Here is a 21097-nt window from a genome sequence, read left to right on the forward strand (position 1 = left end):
TTGATTATACAAACTCACATAGCATTTCTATTTGTTGTGAAGAACTTTATGAGGAATTTATGCATAATATAGTGTTCGATAAATAAATGTGCGGATTGAAATGTAAATTCTGATCATTAATCATCCACGATGTGAAAACACTTCTGGATTTAACACTAACAATTGGACAGACAGATCGACCGCAAGAGGGCCTTTTGCTCAGGGAGTCATTCAGGTCATATTATTGTCTAGTAGTAAATTAAGTACGGACGCGAAACAAACGGTGGTCCTGTATTTAGTTTGATTACCTATTCTTATTTGTCCTTTTAGACATGCTTCTAGAACAATAAATTATTAGGATGTGTGGAGCAAAGAACAGTTTAAAAATGTTAACTTTCACCTGGCTGTTCCCTCACTTTTGGAAAGTTATGGAATCGAAACTGCAAGTACTCTTAAACTTTGTTTCAAGACCAAACTAGTACACGCCAGATAAACCAAAATAATTCAAAACAAAGTAATTCATTACCTTGGGAAACATATGATCTTATTTTAGATTGGGGCGAATTAGAAGCTTATGCAATAATATATTTAGGTATTGTAAACGTTACAGTATTAAGAATGTATCGACCTTTTTTTTTGTTTGTGTACAATACCTTGTTATATCTTTTTCATTGTATCGTCTAGTAAGGGCTGTCTACCCTAGTAGCACGGAATTTCAAACTACATTACAGTGAAAGCTCATCATGAACATCCACATTTTAAAAACAAATATTTTAACTTTGGGACTTTTACTCGCTTTTTGCATGGTAGCAAAAACTACCCAGATTACCACAAACAAAGGTAAACGATACATTATTTTAACTCTGAAGCCCTTTGAAGTTTCAAACATATCAAGGCATTTCCGTGTTTTGTTTTCGAATACTTGTGTAGATGTAAAAAAAGAACATTCTTATAAAAATAACTTATTTTAAAAAACGTGACATGTTACTATATTATGCGCTTAACGAGATAGAATTAAGCGCATGACGTAATCTAGTCAGCAGTAACACGTTGCATTGCCGTGGTGAAGTGCAGGGCTTTTATTTCATTTTGAAGGTAGAGCAGCGACTGTAAACTGACACGTTTGCTTACAAAACAATCCATTTTGCTGTTCAACCTAATAAACAAGCTGGACATTATATTTAGTTACAGAATATGTAAGTATAATAAAGATTTTAATTAGTAATGTGCAAACATGGAATTTTTTTTAATTATCCCCCCATTTAAATTAATATCAACATCGCCCGGTACAAAATGGCTCCAGTGTTTACGCTTGTTTTTAAAGTAATACTAATAGTATTAAGGGCAGGACCGTAGAGAAAGAAAGATCCATTAAAAGCAGTTACAAGAAATTCGTCTAAAGTTGAAGGGCTGATTATTGTGTTCTTTTTAGAATAAAAACATTTTTTAATTAGTTTTAACAATGTTCTGTCAGTTTTAGTACAGCTACGGCCTGTATTCATAAAACATTTTTTTTACAAATTCAGCGTTGGCATTATTTAGTCATTCGAAACATTTAACTAAACTAACCCATAGGTTCTGTGACACTTTATATATTACTTTTCTTGTGCAGAAGGTATAACAATAAATTTGGGTTAAGTTCCATGTGAAGGCCTAAGTGAGTGGTTATAAATAAAAGTAATGGGTTAAATTAATGTATTGTTTATTTTCGTTTTACTTACAGATTGCATTTCAGTGAGTGAAAATGACAAAATTCTTGGAAATAACAACCAATGTTTCTGCTACAGATTACAAACGGAGATTGGGTGGAATATTTGGTCCACATTCCAGGTGGTATTTCTGTACCAGTATGAAATATTTACTATTAATTTCTAGTTTGTCTCTCTTGAAGTGCAGAAAAATGTTATTCATATTAGCATATTTTTAGTCGACTTCCATACAGAATATCCTGTTGTTTCATTGTGGCTTGCTGGAACCCATTTCCCAGGGCGTTTCTCGAAAAGAATAGGGGTGTAATCTGGCATCCTGGCCAAAATTTCCCATTTGCCCTTACCAATCATGGCTTCCTAATAATCCCCATCTATGAATTGGCTACATTACTCTGCTCTCCTCCTTACTGATAGCTGATGTGTGGTGAGCGTTCTGGCGCACTATGGCTGCCGTCGCATCATCCAGGTGGATGCTGCACATTGGTGGTGGTGGAGGGGAGTCCCCATTACCTGTAAAGCGCTTTGAGTGGAGTGTCCAGAAAAGCGCTATATAAGTGTAAGCAATTATTATAATTATTATTATTATTTATAACTATTTACACTTAAAAGTGTTGTTAATATAGTTCTGGTTATCATGAATAAAATTCTAGTATAAGAATGCTTCAGCATTCAAAGCAAAAAAGGCTGAATAAAGCCGAGAGCATTCTGATCATGTGTACGGTTGTTTTTAAAATTATGTGTTGCATTTGCTATTATTAAATAATTTAATTCCATGCTGTTTTCTTTTGACAGCATAAGGTCTAGTGATTAATTTGCAAAATTACACAAATTGAATTGGCGGCCTAATGTGAATGTAGCTTACAGACTGAACTGCTGGCTTGAAAAGTATAATATATTACCTGATGGGATGTGACATACCTCTTCTTGTTATCTGGTGCTAGGCCTCAGTTACAGTGACAGAAATACATGTACCTGTAACACAACACTGTTATGTTTTGCTTTTTTAGGTGAATGTGACAGGTGATGATGGTGTTCACATTGTGTTTCCATTGGAACGAAATTTGAATGATTCTCTGGCCATTTTTGGTTTTCTGAGGAGCAGTTTAAATCATTACTGGCCTTTTTTTAAGACTCAGAATGAAAAGTGGATGGATATTGCATTAGTTGATGAAGAGGTTTGCTTTTTGGTAAAGTCTGTCAACCCGCAGGTGCAGTATTATCTGCACGTAACTGAAAGAAGTAAGTAGAATTATTTTTGTGTCTGAACTTTTGTGTTTTGTTGCTTTTATCTTTGCTAATATGCACATTAATAATTAGGCACACTCACAGCTTAACTAGCAAGCATACACTGTATGGATAGAAGGATGGAGTTGGAAATGGTACCATAAAAATGTATATTTTAATTTTATAAACCAGGTGTTTGTATAGAACACATAAAATCATAATTGATGATCACAGCTATAATTCTAATTGCCTAAATAAATGGATTGTGTAAACCAGATTTATTTTGAAACTGTCAGCCTTGATTGTGGCTGCACACATATAGTAAAGTTTCAACAGTAATCTTTATGATTCTTCTAAGAGAAAGAAAATCATAACGAAACCATACTCCATATTCCACACATAGTGTGGAACCAAAAACCATGTCTTATACGAGTGATTTAGTCATTGTAAAGTCTCTAAAAAATTGTCTTATTCCTTCAGTTGATATCCATTTGATGATTTCCTTGTTATTTTGTAAGTAAAATAAAAAATGAGAAATGTTTTAGCAGCCTGGCTTTGCTTCCTTTGCTTTACAATCTAACAATGAATTGTGTATTTTCAAAACTTTTTCATATCAAAGTTTAATTCTTATAATTAATAATTTCAGAGTTTAATAAATATCAGTTTTCCCTGTTCTGTTGTGGAGCGATCCTCTACTACCTGGCTGGAGCATTGTGCAGGTAATTTGATGATAGAGTTTTTATAAAAAGACATGTCTACAAAAATTGAAACCAGTGAATTTACAGTAAATTTACAGTCACAGTAAAATGCAATGTTATTTTTTACTGCAGGATATACATTGCACTCTGTGTCTGCTGGCTATCATTAAGTGTCTCATAAAATAATAATTAAGTTTTATTTTTATGATTGTCTTTTCCAGATGCATTTATCATTTTAGTTATTGCAGTTTAGGAAACTGTACCTATAGGGTGTTCTATAGTTTGTGGGGAAAACACTGATTATGTTTACACTGATTATGTTTACGTGCAATTTTAAAAGTCCCAGTTTACCCATCACAAGAAATGTTACAGATGAGGCTGTTTAGCCCATTTAGCTCATGCGATGTATTAGTAACTGTCCTTTTGTTTTTTTTAACAAAAGGACAGTATATCAACTTGACAGTATAGCTGGTTAACTAGTTCCAGATTCATTGATCTGTGAAACCATTTTGGATAATGGTAGATATGGCTGATGACTGCTGTGGTGGTTTAAACATCTGCTTCTTTGTAGTAGTGCTCATGCAATCATCAGTTGTTAACCATGTTTATCATTGGTGATGATTTTTCCCCAATATATGAGAGAAAAATTAAAATCTACATTAACCACTTTTTCCTTTTCACATGCATTATTACATTATGTAAGCATACACTTAACACTTTACCATTTTGATGGGTTTTTTTATAGGTCTGACCCATATAGATTGTGATATCCCTGATTAATATGGGTTAAGTTCTTAGTTCTTGTAAATGTCTTATTTAATTTGAACTTCTCTAGAATGCACATTGATTTTATTCAGCTTTAAAACCTTAGTTATAATGATTCCCTTGTGTGTGTTGTGAGGAAGTTGTAAGTGTTTTTTTAGCTTGTTGCATTTAAAGATACTTCCAGTAGATCTTGATATAAAGAAATTATTTGTTGGGAGAATCTATGCAAACTGTTCAAAGAATTCCTAAGCCTTCTATGCTGCAGTAGGTCATTCACAACTGTATCATTCTGTACTAAGCATTGGGTAGCAGTTTGCCTCTGGCATTTCCATGTTGGAATTGTGCTATCTTGCCCTCCAAAATAAAAAAAAACATGTAAAATATTTTAAACAGGATCAAGGAAAGAAGGATCAAGAATTTCCTGATCTCATATCCTTGAATGTATAGACCTAGCAGTTCACGCCTAAAAATTCCCCAAGAAAATCCTGTTAGTAGATACTGTTATCTCACTATGTTGATCTAAATTGATTAATAGTAAGGTTTGCAGAATAATATGATTATTTATATACAGTATTTCCCTTGAGGTAATATTTTATATTTTGCTTGTATATTTGATTTTATACTGTATTTGCCCTTATAATAAGTCCTATTTATTCTAATCTATGTGAGTTACATAAAATGTACTGTTTGTTCTGCTTTTAAAATTGAATGTTGTGCTGTTTTATGACTGAGTGCTGAAAGTCCTCATCTGTTACTGCTTATTATGGGTTACCACCAACACTGGTATTAACATAATTGCTTAATTTTAGACACAGAAACTAGATTATCAGTAAGCCCTGTAACATGTCCTAAGAAATGTTCCTTGACCGCAATGTATATATCCGTATATATATATATATTTTTACATTATTTGACCATCAAAAGATGGAAGCCCTAATCAAGCTGTAGATACAGTGGCTATGAAAAGTATTGACCTCTCCTGGACTTTGTTGCATATGTTAGAATATGAAATGATAGTTTATGTAATTGGGACTTTTTGCCATTGCTCCACACAAAATATTCTATAATGTGAAAGTGAAAACAAAATTCTATAGATTCTCCTAAATTAATTATAAATATAAAAGAATTATATAAAAGTAACTGATTCAATTAGTTTTCATTCCTCTGAATCAATATTTGGTAGAGGGCCCTTTGGCAGAAATTACAGACATGAGTCTGCTTGCTGAATGTACTTACTAGTGGAATATAGCACAATTCAGTAAGCTACATACAGTATACCATAGCTTAAAATGAAAATTGGGATAATTAATTATTTTGGCTGACTTGAAGTCCTTTTAAATCTCTCATGCTGCATTGTAGTATTCAAGGGATCATTTGCACTTCTGGTGGAGAGAACAGCATTTAGAGTAACAAGCTGACAAGATTGGTAATTATGGTGTAGCAAGAAAGACAAGACTTCCTTGTCACATGATAGCATAGCCATTGCCTAAAAAAAGGAATAGAAAAAAATGACATTTAATTTAAACCTTACAATGACCCTTTTCACTTCTTCCCCACATTTCATTCAAGAATTGGTTAAACAAATTGATTAAATTAATAATTCATTGTAGACTAAATATAGTTTCCCCCTAAAAAGTGCAGTATTTTGTCATATCAAAGGTGGTTAATAAATGTCTTTTCTTTTCTTTTGGCAGGAGTACCATATTTTATTATTGTGTGGGACTTTGTCTTGGTATTCTTTCTATATCAGTTCTAACAGTGTTCATGCTTGAACGTTTTGTGCCAAAGGTAAGTAGCAGCTTTAATTTCTTGCTATTTTTCAAACATCTAAAAAATGAAACCAGACAGCTAATATATTTTAGTATCCAGCAGTTTAATGATATTTGTCATTTTAGAAGGAGATGTTACATCTTACCATAAGAAAAATTTGTAACCCAAAAAGAAAAGTTGAGCACCTTAATTAGTAAAAAAGTATTTTAGAAGTCTATTTTTACTATTTAAGCAATAATGTATAGCAATAGCAATTGTTACGAGCAACAAATGAACTGGGCTTCTATTTCTAAAATACTGTCAATGCATTTCTGTTCTTTCTAGGGTATATTTGTGTTTTTTTTCTGTGTAAGTTCTGCTTTGACCTTCTTTGGCATCCAACATCTGGTAATCCACTGGAATTACATTATACCTTTTTACTGGAGATATGTAGGAGGTGAGTAAGGATTACACGTTTGATTTGTTATCTACTGAGTTACAGCCAGTGTGCAGTTAGTCTTCCAGCATGCGTTCTTAGTTTAATGAGTTCAGGTGGGTAACTGCATCAGCTTGCATAGTCTGCAAAGGAACAAATAATAGGTTTATTCCATGCTGAAAAGAGAAGAGAGAAATCACAACGTTTCAGCTCTGAAGCCTTCTTCAGGTGTGAGAAAGACAGTGCAGAGAGCAAAGATTAAATAGCACAGAAGAACAAAAGTTGGGAGAGGGGAGGTGGCAAGAGGGGCAGAGATGCCACTCAGGAAGTGCGAAGTGCAGAAGGGTGAAGAACTTGAATTTTAACTTGAATTTTATTGCCATATGTAACCGGTACATGTACTGGTACAATGGAATTCTTACTTACAGAAAGCCTCTCGATTGTTAAAACAAGTGTAAAAACACAAAGTGCAGACAGTGCATCAAGACAATATACAAACAAACAGTAGACAATGTACAAGATAACAAGTAAACAGTTTGAATGTAAACAATGCAGATATGTAAACAATGACTGGAGATGTGCAATAAATAAGAAATCATAATGAGGTAGATGGTGTAGATGTGGTCCGAGGGGCTAAATGTTGCACTGCTCGTGGATAGAAGCTATTGGCGAATCTAATGGTAAGTGTCTGTATGCTCCTGTATCTCTTACCTGATGGCAGTGGGGTGAAGAGCTCATGCCCGGGGTGGTGATGGCCTCTGTGATGGCCAGAATTCTACCACGGCAGTGGTCATCATAGAGCTGTTTAATCTCTGTGAGACCACATGCGATGATCTTCTGGGCCTCATTCACCATCCTCTGCAGTGCCTTTCTTTCTCGAGAAGAGGTGTTGCCGTACCCCACGGTGATCACATTGGTGAGGACGCTCTCGATGGTGCAGTGGTAGAAGTTCACCAACATAGGTACTGGCATCCCCCATCGTTTTTGAGGCACCTCAGGAAATAGAGACGCTGCTAAATCTTCTTCAAGATAGAGCCCGTGTTCACAGTCCAGGTTAGATCATTAGAAATGTGAATTCCCAAAAACCTAAAGCTGGTGACTGTTTCCACTTCCGTTCATTCAATACTGAGTGGCCTGTGAGTGTGTGGCTTTTGTCTCAGAAAGTTCACTATTAGCTCTTTCGTTTTATTTACATTCAAGTCAAGGTTATTGCTACAGTATGACACCACCTAAGCAGCTGTCCGACTTCATCCCTGTAAGTGGACTCGTCATCATCGCTGATCAGGCCTATTATAGTGGTATGATCCACAAATTTAATGATGCGGTTGTTGCTGTGTCTTGCTGTGCAGTCGTGAGTGAACAGGGAGTACAACCTTGGACTCAGACAGCAGCCTTGTGGGGTTACAGTGTTCACGGTGAGTGGTGTTGATGTTTTATTACCTATCCGCATCACCTGTGGTCTCTTGATTAGGAAGTCCAGCAGCCTGTTGCAGACAAAGTTGCACAGACCTAATCCCCTGAGCTTTGTCACCAGTTGGCTGGGTATGAGGGAATTGAATGCTGAACTATAGTCCACAAATAACATTCTCACATGCAGAGCTAGGGAGACAACATCGTCCACTGATCTGTTGTTCTGGTGGGCGAACTGCAAGGGGTCCAGGGACTGAGGAGTTGATGTGTGACAACACCAGCTTTTCCAGGCATTTCATCACCACAGACGTTAATGCTACTGGGTGGTACACTTGGTGTCTTCTCAGCAGTGCCCGTGTTCAGAGAATCAAAGCAGGCATAGAAATGGTTACGCTCGTCAGGAAGGGATTTTATCTTTTATTTTATATCGAATGTCATTGTTGAACCACGGTTTCTGATTTGGAAATGTCCTAATTTTCTTTTCTGGTACACAAATGTCAGTGCAATATTTAATATAACTGGTGGCTGCATCCGTATACTCATTTAAATCTGTGTCGGGAGCTCTGAATGCGTCCCAGTCTGTACAGTCAAAGCAGTCTATTAACCTGCTTTCCACCTCCTCAGACCAACAGTGCACTGACCTGTTCACAATGGGAGAGGTCTTCAGCTTCTGTTTGTAGTCCGGAAGCAACAGGAGAGCTATGTGGTCCGAAACTTGCCGAAACTTTGTTTGGGAAGCGCTTTGTATGCTCCTTTTATTGTTGTCTAGCAGTAGTCCAAAATATTGCCTCCTTGTCAGTACAGTGACGTGCTGAATGAATTTTTGCAGTACTTTCCTCAGATTGCAGTGGTTGAAGTCCCCGACTACAATTGAGACAGCTTCCGGATGGGAGTTTTCATGCTTGTTGATAATGTCATGGAGTTTGCTGTGTGCTGCTTCCACACAGGCTTGAGGTTGAATGTAAACAGATGTAATAATCGTGGCAGAAAACTCCCTTGGCAAATAAAAGGGTCGACACTTTATGGTCAGGTGTTCTAGATTTGGTGAGCAGGATTTAGAGATTACCTCCACGTCGGTCCACCATTTGCTGTTTACCAGGAAGCAGACGCCACCTCCTTTGTGTTTGCCAGTTGCTTGGTGGTTTCTGTCCATGCGGTAAACAGTGAACCCCTTTGGCTGGATGGCGGTGTCCGGGATACATGCATTCAGCCAGGTTTCAGTGAAGGCGTACACGCAGCATTCCCTCAGGTCCTTTTCCGCATTGATCCGACAATGTAGCTCATCTATCTTATTGTCCAGTGGCTGAACATTAGCTAACAAAATAGACGGCAGCAGTGGTCAGTGCGGACGCCTCCGTAGACGCGCTAGTATGCCGCCTCGTCTCCCCCGGCGCCTGTCCACCTGTTGTTGATGTTCGCCGCATCTTTGTCCGGTTCGGCAGGTGGGGTCCGGTATGTGAAAAAAGTTGTTTGATGACCCTAAGGAGTCTGTCTTCAGGTTTAAAAGTGTTTGTCTGTCATAAGTAATGACAGCCATTGAGCGTCAAACACAAAACAAGAGTATTAACGTATAAATAAACGTTAAAGCAGTCACACAACGAGAGAGCTTTCTGTAAACTGTCGCCATCTTGCCGGCGTCGTAACTGAACCGGAAAGGAGTGAAGTCAAAACCTGCATGAGAATAGAGAAGATTACATGAAAATAAGTCGGTCATTGAGAGAAGGGGTGTGGTGTGAACCTAGTTTCAGGATGAGGTTCGTTTCTGTTGTTTTTCTGCTATGTGAGTTGAGAAACCCTTCTTTGAGAACAGAGACAGAGAGATCAGTGTGATTGTGGCCGTCTGAGGTGAAATGAGAAACTATGGGCTTGGAGAAATCTTTCATCTTCACAGCCCTTACATATTCTCTGAAGTGGACTCCTAGTCTCCTTCCGGTTTCCCCAACGTAGATAGCTGGGCATTTTTTGCAGGAGATACAGTAAATGAGAATGCTGGAGGTACAGGATGTCGTCTGAATGAGCATGTTGTTAGATATGTATTTGCAGGTGATGCAGCGAGTTCTGTTGCAGGGGAAGCTGCGGGGGGGGGGGGATGATTGCCGAGTGCAGTCAAGGGAGCTGTAAACTAGAAGTTTATGTAGATTGGGTGGTCGGCAGTATGAGATGATTGGGTTGTTAGAAAAAAGGTTACCGATAGAGGGATCGCCCTGTAAAATGGAGTAGTTGTTAATAATGGTCCTGGGGATCGAAAGTGTTAGAGTTAGAGTGGTAGGGAAGCACCAAAGGAATGCGGTTGTGAGACCCAGGAGTTCCTTGTTGAGTTGATGATCCGAGGGCTATTTTTGGCCTGGGTGAGGGCCCTATTGATAACATGGGTGGGGTATCCTTTGTTGATGAAAAAAGAATACATTTTGAGTGCTTGGTTCTTGAAATCTATGCCCTCACTGCAGAGTCAACGTAGCCTGAGAAACTGTGAAAAAGGGAGAGAGTTTTTGGTGTGAGTGGGATGAAAAGAGCTGTACAGGAGATAGCTCTGTGAATCTGTGGGTTTGTAATAGACCGAGGATGAGAGTCGTGGATGGTGCTTCCCTACCACTCTAACCCACTTTCTATCCCCAGGACCATTATTAACAACTACTCCATTTTACTGGGCGATCCCTCTATCGGTACCCTTTTTTCTAACCACCCAATCATCTCATACCGCTGATAACCCAATCTACGTAAACTTCTGGTTCACAGCTCCCTTGACTGCACTCGGCAATCATCCCCACCAGGCACCTTCCCCTGCAACAGAATTCGCTGCATCACCTGCAAATACATATCTGATAACACGCTCATTCAGAGCCCCTCAGGTCAATTCCGGATAACCCAGACGACATCCTGTACCTCCAGCAACCTCATTTACTGTATCTCCTGCAAAAAATGCCGGGCTATCTACGTTGGGGAAACCGGAAGGAGACGAGGAGACCGTTTCAGAGAACATGTTAGGGCTGTGAAGATGAAAGATTTCTCCAAGCCCATAGTTTCTTATTTCGCCTCAGACGGCCATGAACACACTGATCTTTCCGTCTCTGTTCTCAAAGAAGGGTTTCTCAACTCCCGTAGCAGAAAAACAACAGAAACGAACCTCATCCTGAAACTAGGTTCACACCATCCCACTTCTCTCAATGACCAACTTATTTTCGTGTAATTTTCTCTATTCTCATGCAGGTTTTGACTTCACACCTTTCTTCACCCCTCTGCACTTCACACTCCTGAGTGGCCTCTCTGCCCCTCCTGCCTCCTCCCCTCTCCCAGCTTTTGTTCTTCTGTGCTATTTAATCTTTGCTGTCTGCCCTGTCCTTCTCACACCTGAAGAAGGCTTCACAGTCGTTGTGTTTTTTCTCTTCTCTTTTCAGCATGGAATAAACATTCATTACTTCTGCTGAGAACAAACCACATTTAAAACCCATCTACTAAGGCAATGGATTTCAAACTATAGTGCACATACTTCCAGTGGTGTGTGGAAAAAAATCTGTAATGGCTGAAAAATTAAATAAAAATGACCTCTAACTGTTCTTAGAGGCAGTTTATTGTTAAAGTACTCTTGTTTTGTAAAAATGACTGTTCCGCATAGATAAGGAGAAAAAAGAAGAGGAATGATACTAAATTAAAGGAATGGAGAAAAGGGTTGGGCTTGCTTAAGGCGATAGCCTTTGTTAAATTCTGATAGTTTGAATTTGTTCAAACTAGTTTAGCAGCAAAAATAAGTTCTGGTAACACCTGGTTACCAGACCAGCTTCATAAGGGTTTAACTAAATAAATATGGATTTATGGCTAAAAACAGGGAAATAGTCAGGGGAGAAATATTATCTGGAATCTCCACCTGCCATTGCCTGCAATGAAAATGGGGACCTAATGTTACAACAGAGAGAAATAAAAGGACAGCAACAAAATAAGGAAAAACATGGGGACCAATTGCGAAAAAAGGGAGAAAAAATCTTAAATTTTATGACAGTTATATGAAACTGGGATTTACATGGATTGGCGAACCCAAACGTCCATAGCCACAATGTGTGACATGACGGAGCACTCCTCAGAGGCGTTTCAGGAATAAATAGGGAACTGTGAAAAGAGGATTAATTGACCATTTAATGCCTGATTGGTGGAGGGAATGATGACTGAATGGTGGCTTGACTGAATCCTGAGAGGCAAAGAATGACCGTAATATCATGGGGAATATCATGGCCGTATCACCCTGCAACTCACAACTGGCAACTCACTGAAGGTAAGCAGATGTGAACCAGGTCAGTACCTGGATGAGAGACCTCCTGGGAAAAACTAAGGTTGCTGCTGGAAGAGGTGTTAGTGGGGCCAGCAGGGGGCGCTTACCTTGCACTCGATGTGGGTCCTAATGCCCCAGTATAGTGGCTACTGTAAAAAAGGAACCATCCTTTGGATGAGATGCAAAACCGAGGTCCTGACTCTCTGTGGTCATTAAAAGACCCAGAGCGTCTCTCGAAAAGAGTAGGGGTGTAACCCCGGCATCCTGGCCAAATTTCCCATTGTCCCTTGCCAATGATGGCCTCCTAATAATCCCCATCTATGATTTGGCTTCATTACTATGCTATCCTCCCCACTAATAGGTGATGTGTGGTGAGCGTTCTGGCGCACTATGGCTGCCGTCGCATCATCCAGGTGGATGCTGCACATTGGTGGTGGTGGAGGGGAGTCCCCATTACCTGTATAGTGCTTTGAGTGGAGTGTCCAGAAAAGTGCTATATAAGTGTAAGCAATTAGTAGTAGTAGTAGTATGGTTTCTCAATGCTGCAAACCACTGCCCTTTGGGCACGGAATGAGGCCCTGACCCCTCCAATGAACCAGGTCTATTCTGCACTCTGCAGGTGGCCTTAGTTCTTTGGAGCTGTCCGCTGAAAGGGTGGTCTGTACTGGTGGATTGGTGGTTGCCAGTGCAGGTTTAAATAGGGTTACGTGGAAGGCCAAGGGAATTCGTCTCCCCTAGAACTGTGGAAGAACCAGATGGATGTGACGGCATTCAAACACTCTACAACCTTATACTGTGTGGACTGATCTAACAGGGAGCCAACTTCAGTGACAGCAGGCGACGATAGAGGTGCCTAGTGGGAAGCCACACTCTCTGTCTGGCCCTCAGGGACATAGTAAACTCAACCTCTTATCCATTCTTCCATTCTCTTAATTTAGTATCTCTCCCCTTCTTTGTTTCTCCTTATCTATATGGAACATCCATTGCGACAAAACAGGAGTACTTTAACGATAAACTACCTCTAAGAACTGTGTCAATACTCCAGAAGCAGACTCTGAAATTTTGTGTGGAGAGACAGTTTGAGGTCATTTTTATTTAATTTTTCAGCCATTATAGATTTTGCTCTGTAAAAAGTATGTGCAGTACACATAGAAAATATGTAGAATTTGAAATATATTGAAGCATATTAGCATTTACCAAATCTGGCAACATTTCTAAAATGTTATCTAGTTCCTCTAAATACCATCTTTTTAAAAGGTGTTTCTCCTATATCCTATATTTAGTGTGGAATTTAATGTTTTGGGTTATTTAATTTGCAGCCAATTTTTTATATTCATGTTTGTAATGTTGTTTTCCTCCCTACAGGTTATGTGCTATTTTCCAGTTTTTTAAGTTTTGCTATCTGCTACAAACATGGACCAATTATGAATGAAGTTAGCCTAACATTTTTGACCTGGACTCTCCAGGCAGTAGCCATGATCTTGATGTATAAAGGTATTACGCACCCTCCAGCCATGTACGCAGTGTTTGCCATCCTGGTCACCATGAAAATTCTACCTTTTGCAAAATTAACTGTCATTTCTATTTTCAGGTAGGTGTGCTTGTAGAAAGCTGAACTTATTCAGAAGAATACCATGATACTCACCAAATTTTCCTTTCATCCATAATGTGTTTATTTAACAGGACATAAGTACAGTAATATGCAGGAGTTTTTTTATTGCTGTAAATATATCTAAATATAGCAAAACATATTCCATATCTGTCAATACAGTAGATCTATTTTTTAAAGGAGCATATTATTCTACTTACAGTACATTTCCCTGTGAATTTCTTAAAATAATTGTGTACTTCTCTGTTGTTGCAAATTTGTTATTAGACTGACTGATTGGAAGTTTATGTTATCATTGAACACCAGCATCCTGTCTGTATCACATAGACATATAGTGCTTTCCGTGATTTTTTCTCAACCTGAAGGAGTTTTATTTGTACAAAACTTTTAGCATGGTAAGGCTCAGAACAATCTTAGTAGATGCCATAAAAACTGTAAGAGGTATGAAAATAAATAATTGTAAATTGGAAGGATACAAAATTATTTTATGTGTGGTTATGTTTTGAGAATCTCTTTTCCAGACTGAAACTTACATTGCTATACAGAAATTATATCAATTATAGAAATATGAAACATTTAATTTTCAAGCATGGGTGGATTTTCTTTTTTTGTCTTTGACCACAGAAAGATTTGGTGTCTATTGAGGAATCCATTTGGTTGTTCCAGCCAGGAAAAAGCCCAGTATAGATTTCTAACAGAGGAAGAGTACCGGGAACAAGGTGAAATATACACCAGAACCTGCCTAGATGAACTACGAGAACACTGCAGGAAACCTGGTTACTCAGCGTGGGAGACTGTATTGAAACTCAGATCACCTCAAAGGTAAGACTGATGAGATGTACAGATCCAGCCATTCAAAAGAGTGAGGTACTCTGCGTTAAAACGCAGTGGGTGTGGCGCAATATACCGCATGTTAATTGAAATATGATAATAGTATCTGGAAGCACCTTGTAAAACCACCAGGTGGAGCTAATAAAGCTTAACTATGTACAGCATTTGAGCTGTCGCCAGAAAATGAATCCCGGTCACTGCTGAGGGACAATCTTTTTCCAATTAAGAATTTAAGTTGTATACTCTTTAGACTTTTGATAATTTTAAACTGTGTATTGCAGCATGTTAATCATTAAACATTAAAAAGTCGGTATATTTTATGCCGATTGATTGCTCAGTTGGACAAAAGTATACAACTTTCCACCTTCATCATAAATATTTTTGTTATGCATAAATATTTTATTCATCAAAGTCTTTAACTTGGTTACTTACATGGGTTCTGGTTTTAATGTGCTTGTTCTAGCATTAATAAGCTTATATTCTGTACTTCATAAAAAGTTTCTTTTCTTTCCTTTTCTAAAAATACGTAGTAAGAACACCACTTGCTGTTATTGTAAAAAGATAAACGTTGTAGTGATTTAATATCACTTGATAGTTATATGAATATGGAATAGTGTATCTAAGCAGCAAAAGTATCACAAGTGGATGTTTTGGAAACATTTTGACATTCATTTCTTTAAAAAAAAACTTCTATTGTCCTTGTAGTGGTAATGAGCACTGTAATGTAGCCAGCTGCACCCAGGCTGTTCAAAGCGCGATTGGAGCATTACCTTGGTTTGTTTCTCATAGAGCCGAATGCATAAAAATAGTCCACTGTTAGAGCTTATTGTGAACATGATGTGTCTCTTTCGGGTTTACACCTGAATTGAGAAAATCTATATTTTGTCTTAATCCAAATGTCAGCAGCCAATTTAGCCAAGCTAATCAGTGGAACCAGCTGGATGAATTATTATACGTGGTTTTGTGTTTAAGGATTTCTTCATGGAAATCTTTAAATTAAACGAGGAAGGGGGGAAGGGTTATTTTTTACAATTGCCAGTAATCGGGGAACAGTTTATCAACACAAAGATTTTTTTTATTTTTAAAATGAAATAAAAAATAAGATACAATGTCGTGTTCCTGCCTAACTCAAAAATTACATGACTTTAAAAGCTGTAAAAAAACTGGTTTAGATAGTTATAAAACACTTTTTATGATTTTTCTTCCTCGTGATCAGCCTAGAATCTTTGTGTACGCTGTAAGATTTTTACTGTTTAATTAAACATTTAAAATACTTGAATTTAATAAAAGTTGTACTGATTTAATACCTCTTGATATTAATATTAAGACACGCTGAGTCTTGTCTTTTAAGCTTGGAATTTAACCTTTACAGCGATCCTTTTGGCTATATTTTTTACATAGCCGGATGAGTAAAAATAGATTGGATTAATAACTGGAGTAAGTAAAGATATTTCACATACTTTGAAACCATACGGTTTTGGAACAGTGGGCGGTGAGACCCGGCTGGGAGGGGGGGCAGTATTTTGATTTTTTTTTTTTGATAGTTTTAGTAAATATGTTGACAAATATCAGAATTTTTGCTATCACGAGGGAAGATAAAATTGAATCCAGCTGTGAATCAGCTACATGACCTTGCCCCCCGTGAAATTGTGCGAAAGAGGTTTAGTGGGCAGCGTTACTCACAGTGTAGTGACCATAGAGTGTTTTAATACACTGTACAGTAATAACAGTATAAAGCAAGTATGTTTTTTTAATGTTTCAATTGAATTCAATTTATTTTTATAAAGCGCCTTTCACAACAAGGTAGCCCCAAGGCGCTTAACAATACAATTGACGATACATTTTGTCAATACACAACTGAAGACCAGAAGACACGCTGTGAAATTTTTCACAAATCCCAATCTTTAAATCTGTAGGTTCCATTTCTGTGTCATTCACATTTTTATTTCATTATTAATATAATTTAACATTGAATATGTTATAATATATTTTTAAAAATGTTAATATAGTTTACATAATATTTACTATTTTATTTTTTAAAAAGTCTTTGTTAGAAGAAAAACTTGTGCCCGAACCGGGGTTTTAAACTCGGATCACCTAGACAGAACCCCTATTGGCAAACCCACTGTACCAACAGGTTGTTCAGAAACACAACTGAGACGAACAGCTTAATAATGTTTCTAAAGTAATCATGCGTGAATGAGTCAAATTAAACATAAAATGTGTTTACAAAGAAAGTGGATTACAGTAATACTAACAGCTATATAAATACATATATTTAGATCCTTGAATTAATATCATTATTAATTTCTTTAGATAAGCGATTCCATATTATATTCCCTATTTAGCGGATTCTAAAAAGTACGAGGTTTTTTACTGCGATAACAAGCACAAGTATTCATAGAAAAGGTTAAAACATGGAATACAGAGGGAGTTTTGAACTTTGTGAAATGAGTTTGAAATGATTAGTTGTTATTAATAAATCACTTAACGTGTTGTGATATTTAGCCAGCAGCCATATCACCCTGCAACTCACAACTGGCAACCCACTGAAGCTAAGCAGGTGTGAGCCTGGTCAGTACCTTGATGGGAGACCTCCTGGGAAAAACTAAGGTTGCTGCTGGAAGAGGTGTTAGTGGGGCCAGCAGGGGGTGCTCACCCTGCGGTCCACGTGGGTCCTAATAACCCAGTATAGTGACGGGGACACTATACTGTAAACAGGTGCCGTCCTTCGGATGAGACGTAAAACTGAGGTCCTGACTCTCTATGGTCATTAAAAATCCCAGGGTGTCTCCTGAAAAGAGTAGGGGTGTTACCCCGGCGTCCTGGCCAAATGTCCCATTGGCCCTTACCAATCATGGCCTCCTAATAATCCCCATCTATGAACTGGCTTTGTCACTCTGTTCTCCTCCCCATTGATAGCCGATGTGGGGTGAGTGTTCTGGCGCACTATGGCTGTACAGTGGTGGTGGAGGGGAGTCCCCATTACCTGTAAAGCGCTTTGAGTGGAGTGTCCAGAAAAGTGCTATATAAGTATAGAAATACCAACAAATTCAATATAGTGTCGATAATATTTACTATTTTAGTTCTTCAAAGAAATTTTTATTTGTTAAACAAAAACTCATGGTGAGAGCCAGGTTCGAGCCCCCAACCTCCAGTATGCAAGTCATACACCAAAGCCATTACACCAACGTGCCGCTTGACAACTTAAGCTATAGCTGAAATGGCTAGGCAAAAAGTTTCCAAGTAATCGCAGGTGAATGAGTCAATTTGATGCAGATGTTTACAAAGAAAGTGTACTACTGTAATAATTTGAGCTATATGAATATAATGACATCATTATTAATTTCTTTAGATATGCAATTCCATATTATATTCCTTATCAATCAATTTCTAAAAAGTAAGGATTTCTTTACTGCGATAACGAGTGTAAGTATTCATAGAAAAGGTTAAAACATTCTAACTTTTTATGAAGTATATAAATTTAATATAGTCAGAAGAAGCAATAAAACTTTTCCAAAATAACCACAGTATGTAACTGAATGAAAGACTTTGATGCTTAAAATGTTCATGAAGAAAGTGGAATACTGGTATGTATTTTTTATTTAAACTACCAATACCAGCCATATACAGTTTACATAATATGTTTATATTTCTAATTTAATATCGTTTATGACCTTCAGACACATTATGCTCCTCTTCTTTTCATGCTCAGCTACTAAAATTTCCCTTTAGTTGTAAAATTCCATATTAATATTTAATATTATGCGGATATAAACATGCACAGTAAAGAGATTAAATGAAGCAATCAGTTCACTAACAACCAATGCACCACGAGTGCCGCCTGTCGGTCATTTTGGCCAGCCAATCATGTACTGCGGTATAATGCGCTAAACTGTAGATCATTTCTCACAGTACAGAGTTTTACCACGCATTTTGAATGGCTGCATCTGTATGTAGTCTTTACACTTATATAGCTCTTCTCTGGACCCCCCAGGCAAAGTGCTTTACAGGTAGTGGTGACTTCCCTCCACCACCACCACCAATGTGCAGCATCCACTGGATGATGCAAGGGCATCCATAATATGCCAGTACGCTCACCACACACCAGCTATCATTGAGGAGTAGCACAGATGAGCCAATGTCTTGTTTGGTGTTGGGGTAGGCAATTAAAACATTAAAACAGATTTAAAATGCAGTGCATTACGTATACAGTACATACTGTATGTCAATTACACTCAGTTCTCATTCAACACATTACAACTCAGTGTTGTAATGTTACATAATGCAACTATATTCTATTGAAACACAATGCATGTTTACACTGTTTTTAAAGCAGCTCTTTTTTTTCTGATCTGTCAGATTTGCCGATTTCCTCATGAGTGGCTTGCATGTTACCACAGAAGAGTTCCAGACGCATGAACATCAGTATGGCGTCGGAGGAGCCTATTTTGAGAACATTATATTCTCGGCAGGGAAAGGGAATATGCCAACTCCAGAATGCAACAGTTCTCATCTTTCAAGAGACATCAGTGAGGATGAGCTGGAGTATTATGAACCCAGTGGAAACCTTGTACAGGAGGGCCAAGTCCAGCAACCTGAAGACCTTGAGCTATTCTAATTGTACCAGGTTACTACATACCCCCTACAATTCTGTAATATTTTCTTTCTAGTGAGTTTTTCACATTTTCTGTATTTATTTTACAGTTACATACCTCCCTTTAAAAGGCAACTAGCCTATTGCTAATGAGGATATTTTTTATTTTTAATCATAATTATTTAAGATATTATAGCTTTGGTTATTATACATCATAGACATCTTCATTCTGTTGCAAAAAATATTGCCTGGACATCTTATTAATTAATTTACTTTCATCGTAAAGTATTGTTTATACACATTGCAGTTGTACATTTGGGATTAGCATTATAGGTATGTATATCTGAGGGATCAAAGAGGCATAATTCAACAACTGCAAAGTTGTAATTATGCAGCTTTTCTGGAGCAGAGAAGCAGTGAAGAAACGGGATGGTACAACAGACATAAGATTCTTAACAGTGACTCTGAAGCACCATATTGTTCCCCATGTGATAACCCATATTGCCAACATTTGATTAAAATTAATAAAAAACTGTAAAATAATAAAATGGTAATAATATCTTTTGAATTTTTGTATTAAAAATGTTTTCTGTGTTATTATGACTTTTGTACATCCTTATACTTTGTAGTATAGTCCCAAGCAGAGCCATCTAACTGAAAATTGATTAAGTTGCATTTCGTTTGTTGCATTGAATATTACTTCATTCTGAATTCTGAATGAAGTTGTGTGATCAGAGTACAGGGAAGACATATTTAGCAGTACAGTCGTATCAAATTATAGTAGATGCTGCAGCACTAATGTATCCATGTGCCGTACAGCAATCTGAGTCTTGTGTACTGTACAAGTTTCCATTTAATAAGAGTTCTGAGTATAGGTTTGTAGTCTTTTTTGATCTGAATCAGCATTTGGTGGTCAAACAGACCATGGAATGGTGCTGTCCAAGTCATTTACCCAATGCACACCATCCTTTAGGTATCTCTGTCTTTTTGTTATGCCTTTTTACGTTCCAAATACTAGTTACCAATTTATTAAACTGGTGGGGTGAATAACTGGAAGGCCTTTTTTAAACTCTTCTAAAAAATGAAGATTTTATTATTATTATTATTAAACTGTATAGTACTATGTATTTTTACATTGTTTTTATTGCTTATGTTTTCAGGTATAGAGGTATTATTTTCTTACTGGATTTGTTGACATAAAAATGTCAGACACGTAGCTTACAGAAAAGATGTTAATTTATACATCAGTATTGTGCTTCTGTACAACCAGGACATCTAGTAATCCTTTTCTGATTTTGTTGTTGGTAGGGGAGAATACTAATTTAATGTACTTTAATATAAAATAAACAACCTTAGAATACTGCTTTTAAGTGTCCAATGCCTTAAATATTTTCCAAAAAAGTACAAATTGCAAATACAAACAAAAAATAGATACATAAAAAGAGATATATTTGCCATCTTTAGAATTTGTCCGAACGAAAACAGATATGCACAGTGAAAATGTCTCCATAAATGACAGACTCTATGAATTGTTACAAATTGGAGGTTAGGAAAATAGAGAATTAGAGATATAACTAGGCAGAATAATCAAGTAAATTAAATAATCATAACCATCAAATTGTAAATATTATGCCAAGAATATAGCACTTGAGATCTTTCTCTGACACGGCTTTGGCAAAGGAGTAATAAATCAGAGGCAAATAGAGATAATGCACAACACAACATATAGGTTATTCTATTTATAAACAGGCATCTCAGGGGCCTGCATCCTCACTGACCAGAAAAACCCCAGACTGCTACAAAGTATTTGAAATCCTATATAATGTCCA

General features: G+C 37.3%; 1 protein-coding gene across 1 annotated transcript; it reads left to right on the forward strand.

Moving 5' to 3' along the window:
- The first annotated feature begins 609 nt into the window (after positions 1–609).
- On the forward strand, positions 610–20631 carry nemp2 (nuclear envelope integral membrane protein 2). Its single transcript, XM_088931445.1, has 9 exons — positions 610–819; positions 1703–1809; positions 2696–2927; positions 3559–3631; positions 6070–6163; positions 6470–6581; positions 13597–13822; positions 14465–14662; positions 19034–20631. Exons 1-9 carry the CDS (start codon positions 723–725, stop codon positions 19290–19292), a joined length of 1398 nt encoding a protein of 465 aa, XP_088787571.1. The 5' UTR covers positions 610–722; the 3' UTR covers positions 19293–20631.
- The last annotated feature ends 466 nt before the right edge of the window (positions 20632–21097 follow it).

The sequence above is a fragment of the Atractosteus spatula genome, chromosome 13, assembly GCF_055471065.1.
Source record: "Atractosteus spatula isolate fAtrSpa1 chromosome 13, fAtrSpa1.hap1, whole genome shotgun sequence".
NCBI lineage: Eukaryota > Metazoa > Chordata > Actinopteri > Semionotiformes > Lepisosteidae > Atractosteus > Atractosteus spatula.

Excerpts from the sequence above, each read along its gene's own strand:
- nemp2 (XM_088931445.1), top strand. The coding sequence starts at position 723 with ATGAACATCCACATTTTAAAAACAAATATTTTAACTTTGGGACTTTTA. Across the intron at positions 6,164-6,469 it reads TTGAACGTTTTGTGCCAAAG|GGTATATTTGTGTTTTTTTT; the intron begins GTAAGTAGCAGC and ends TGTTCTTTCTAG. Across the intron at positions 6,582-13,596 it reads TTACTGGAGATATGTAGGAG|GTTATGTGCTATTTTCCAGT; the intron begins GTGAGTAAGGAT and ends TCCTCCCTACAG.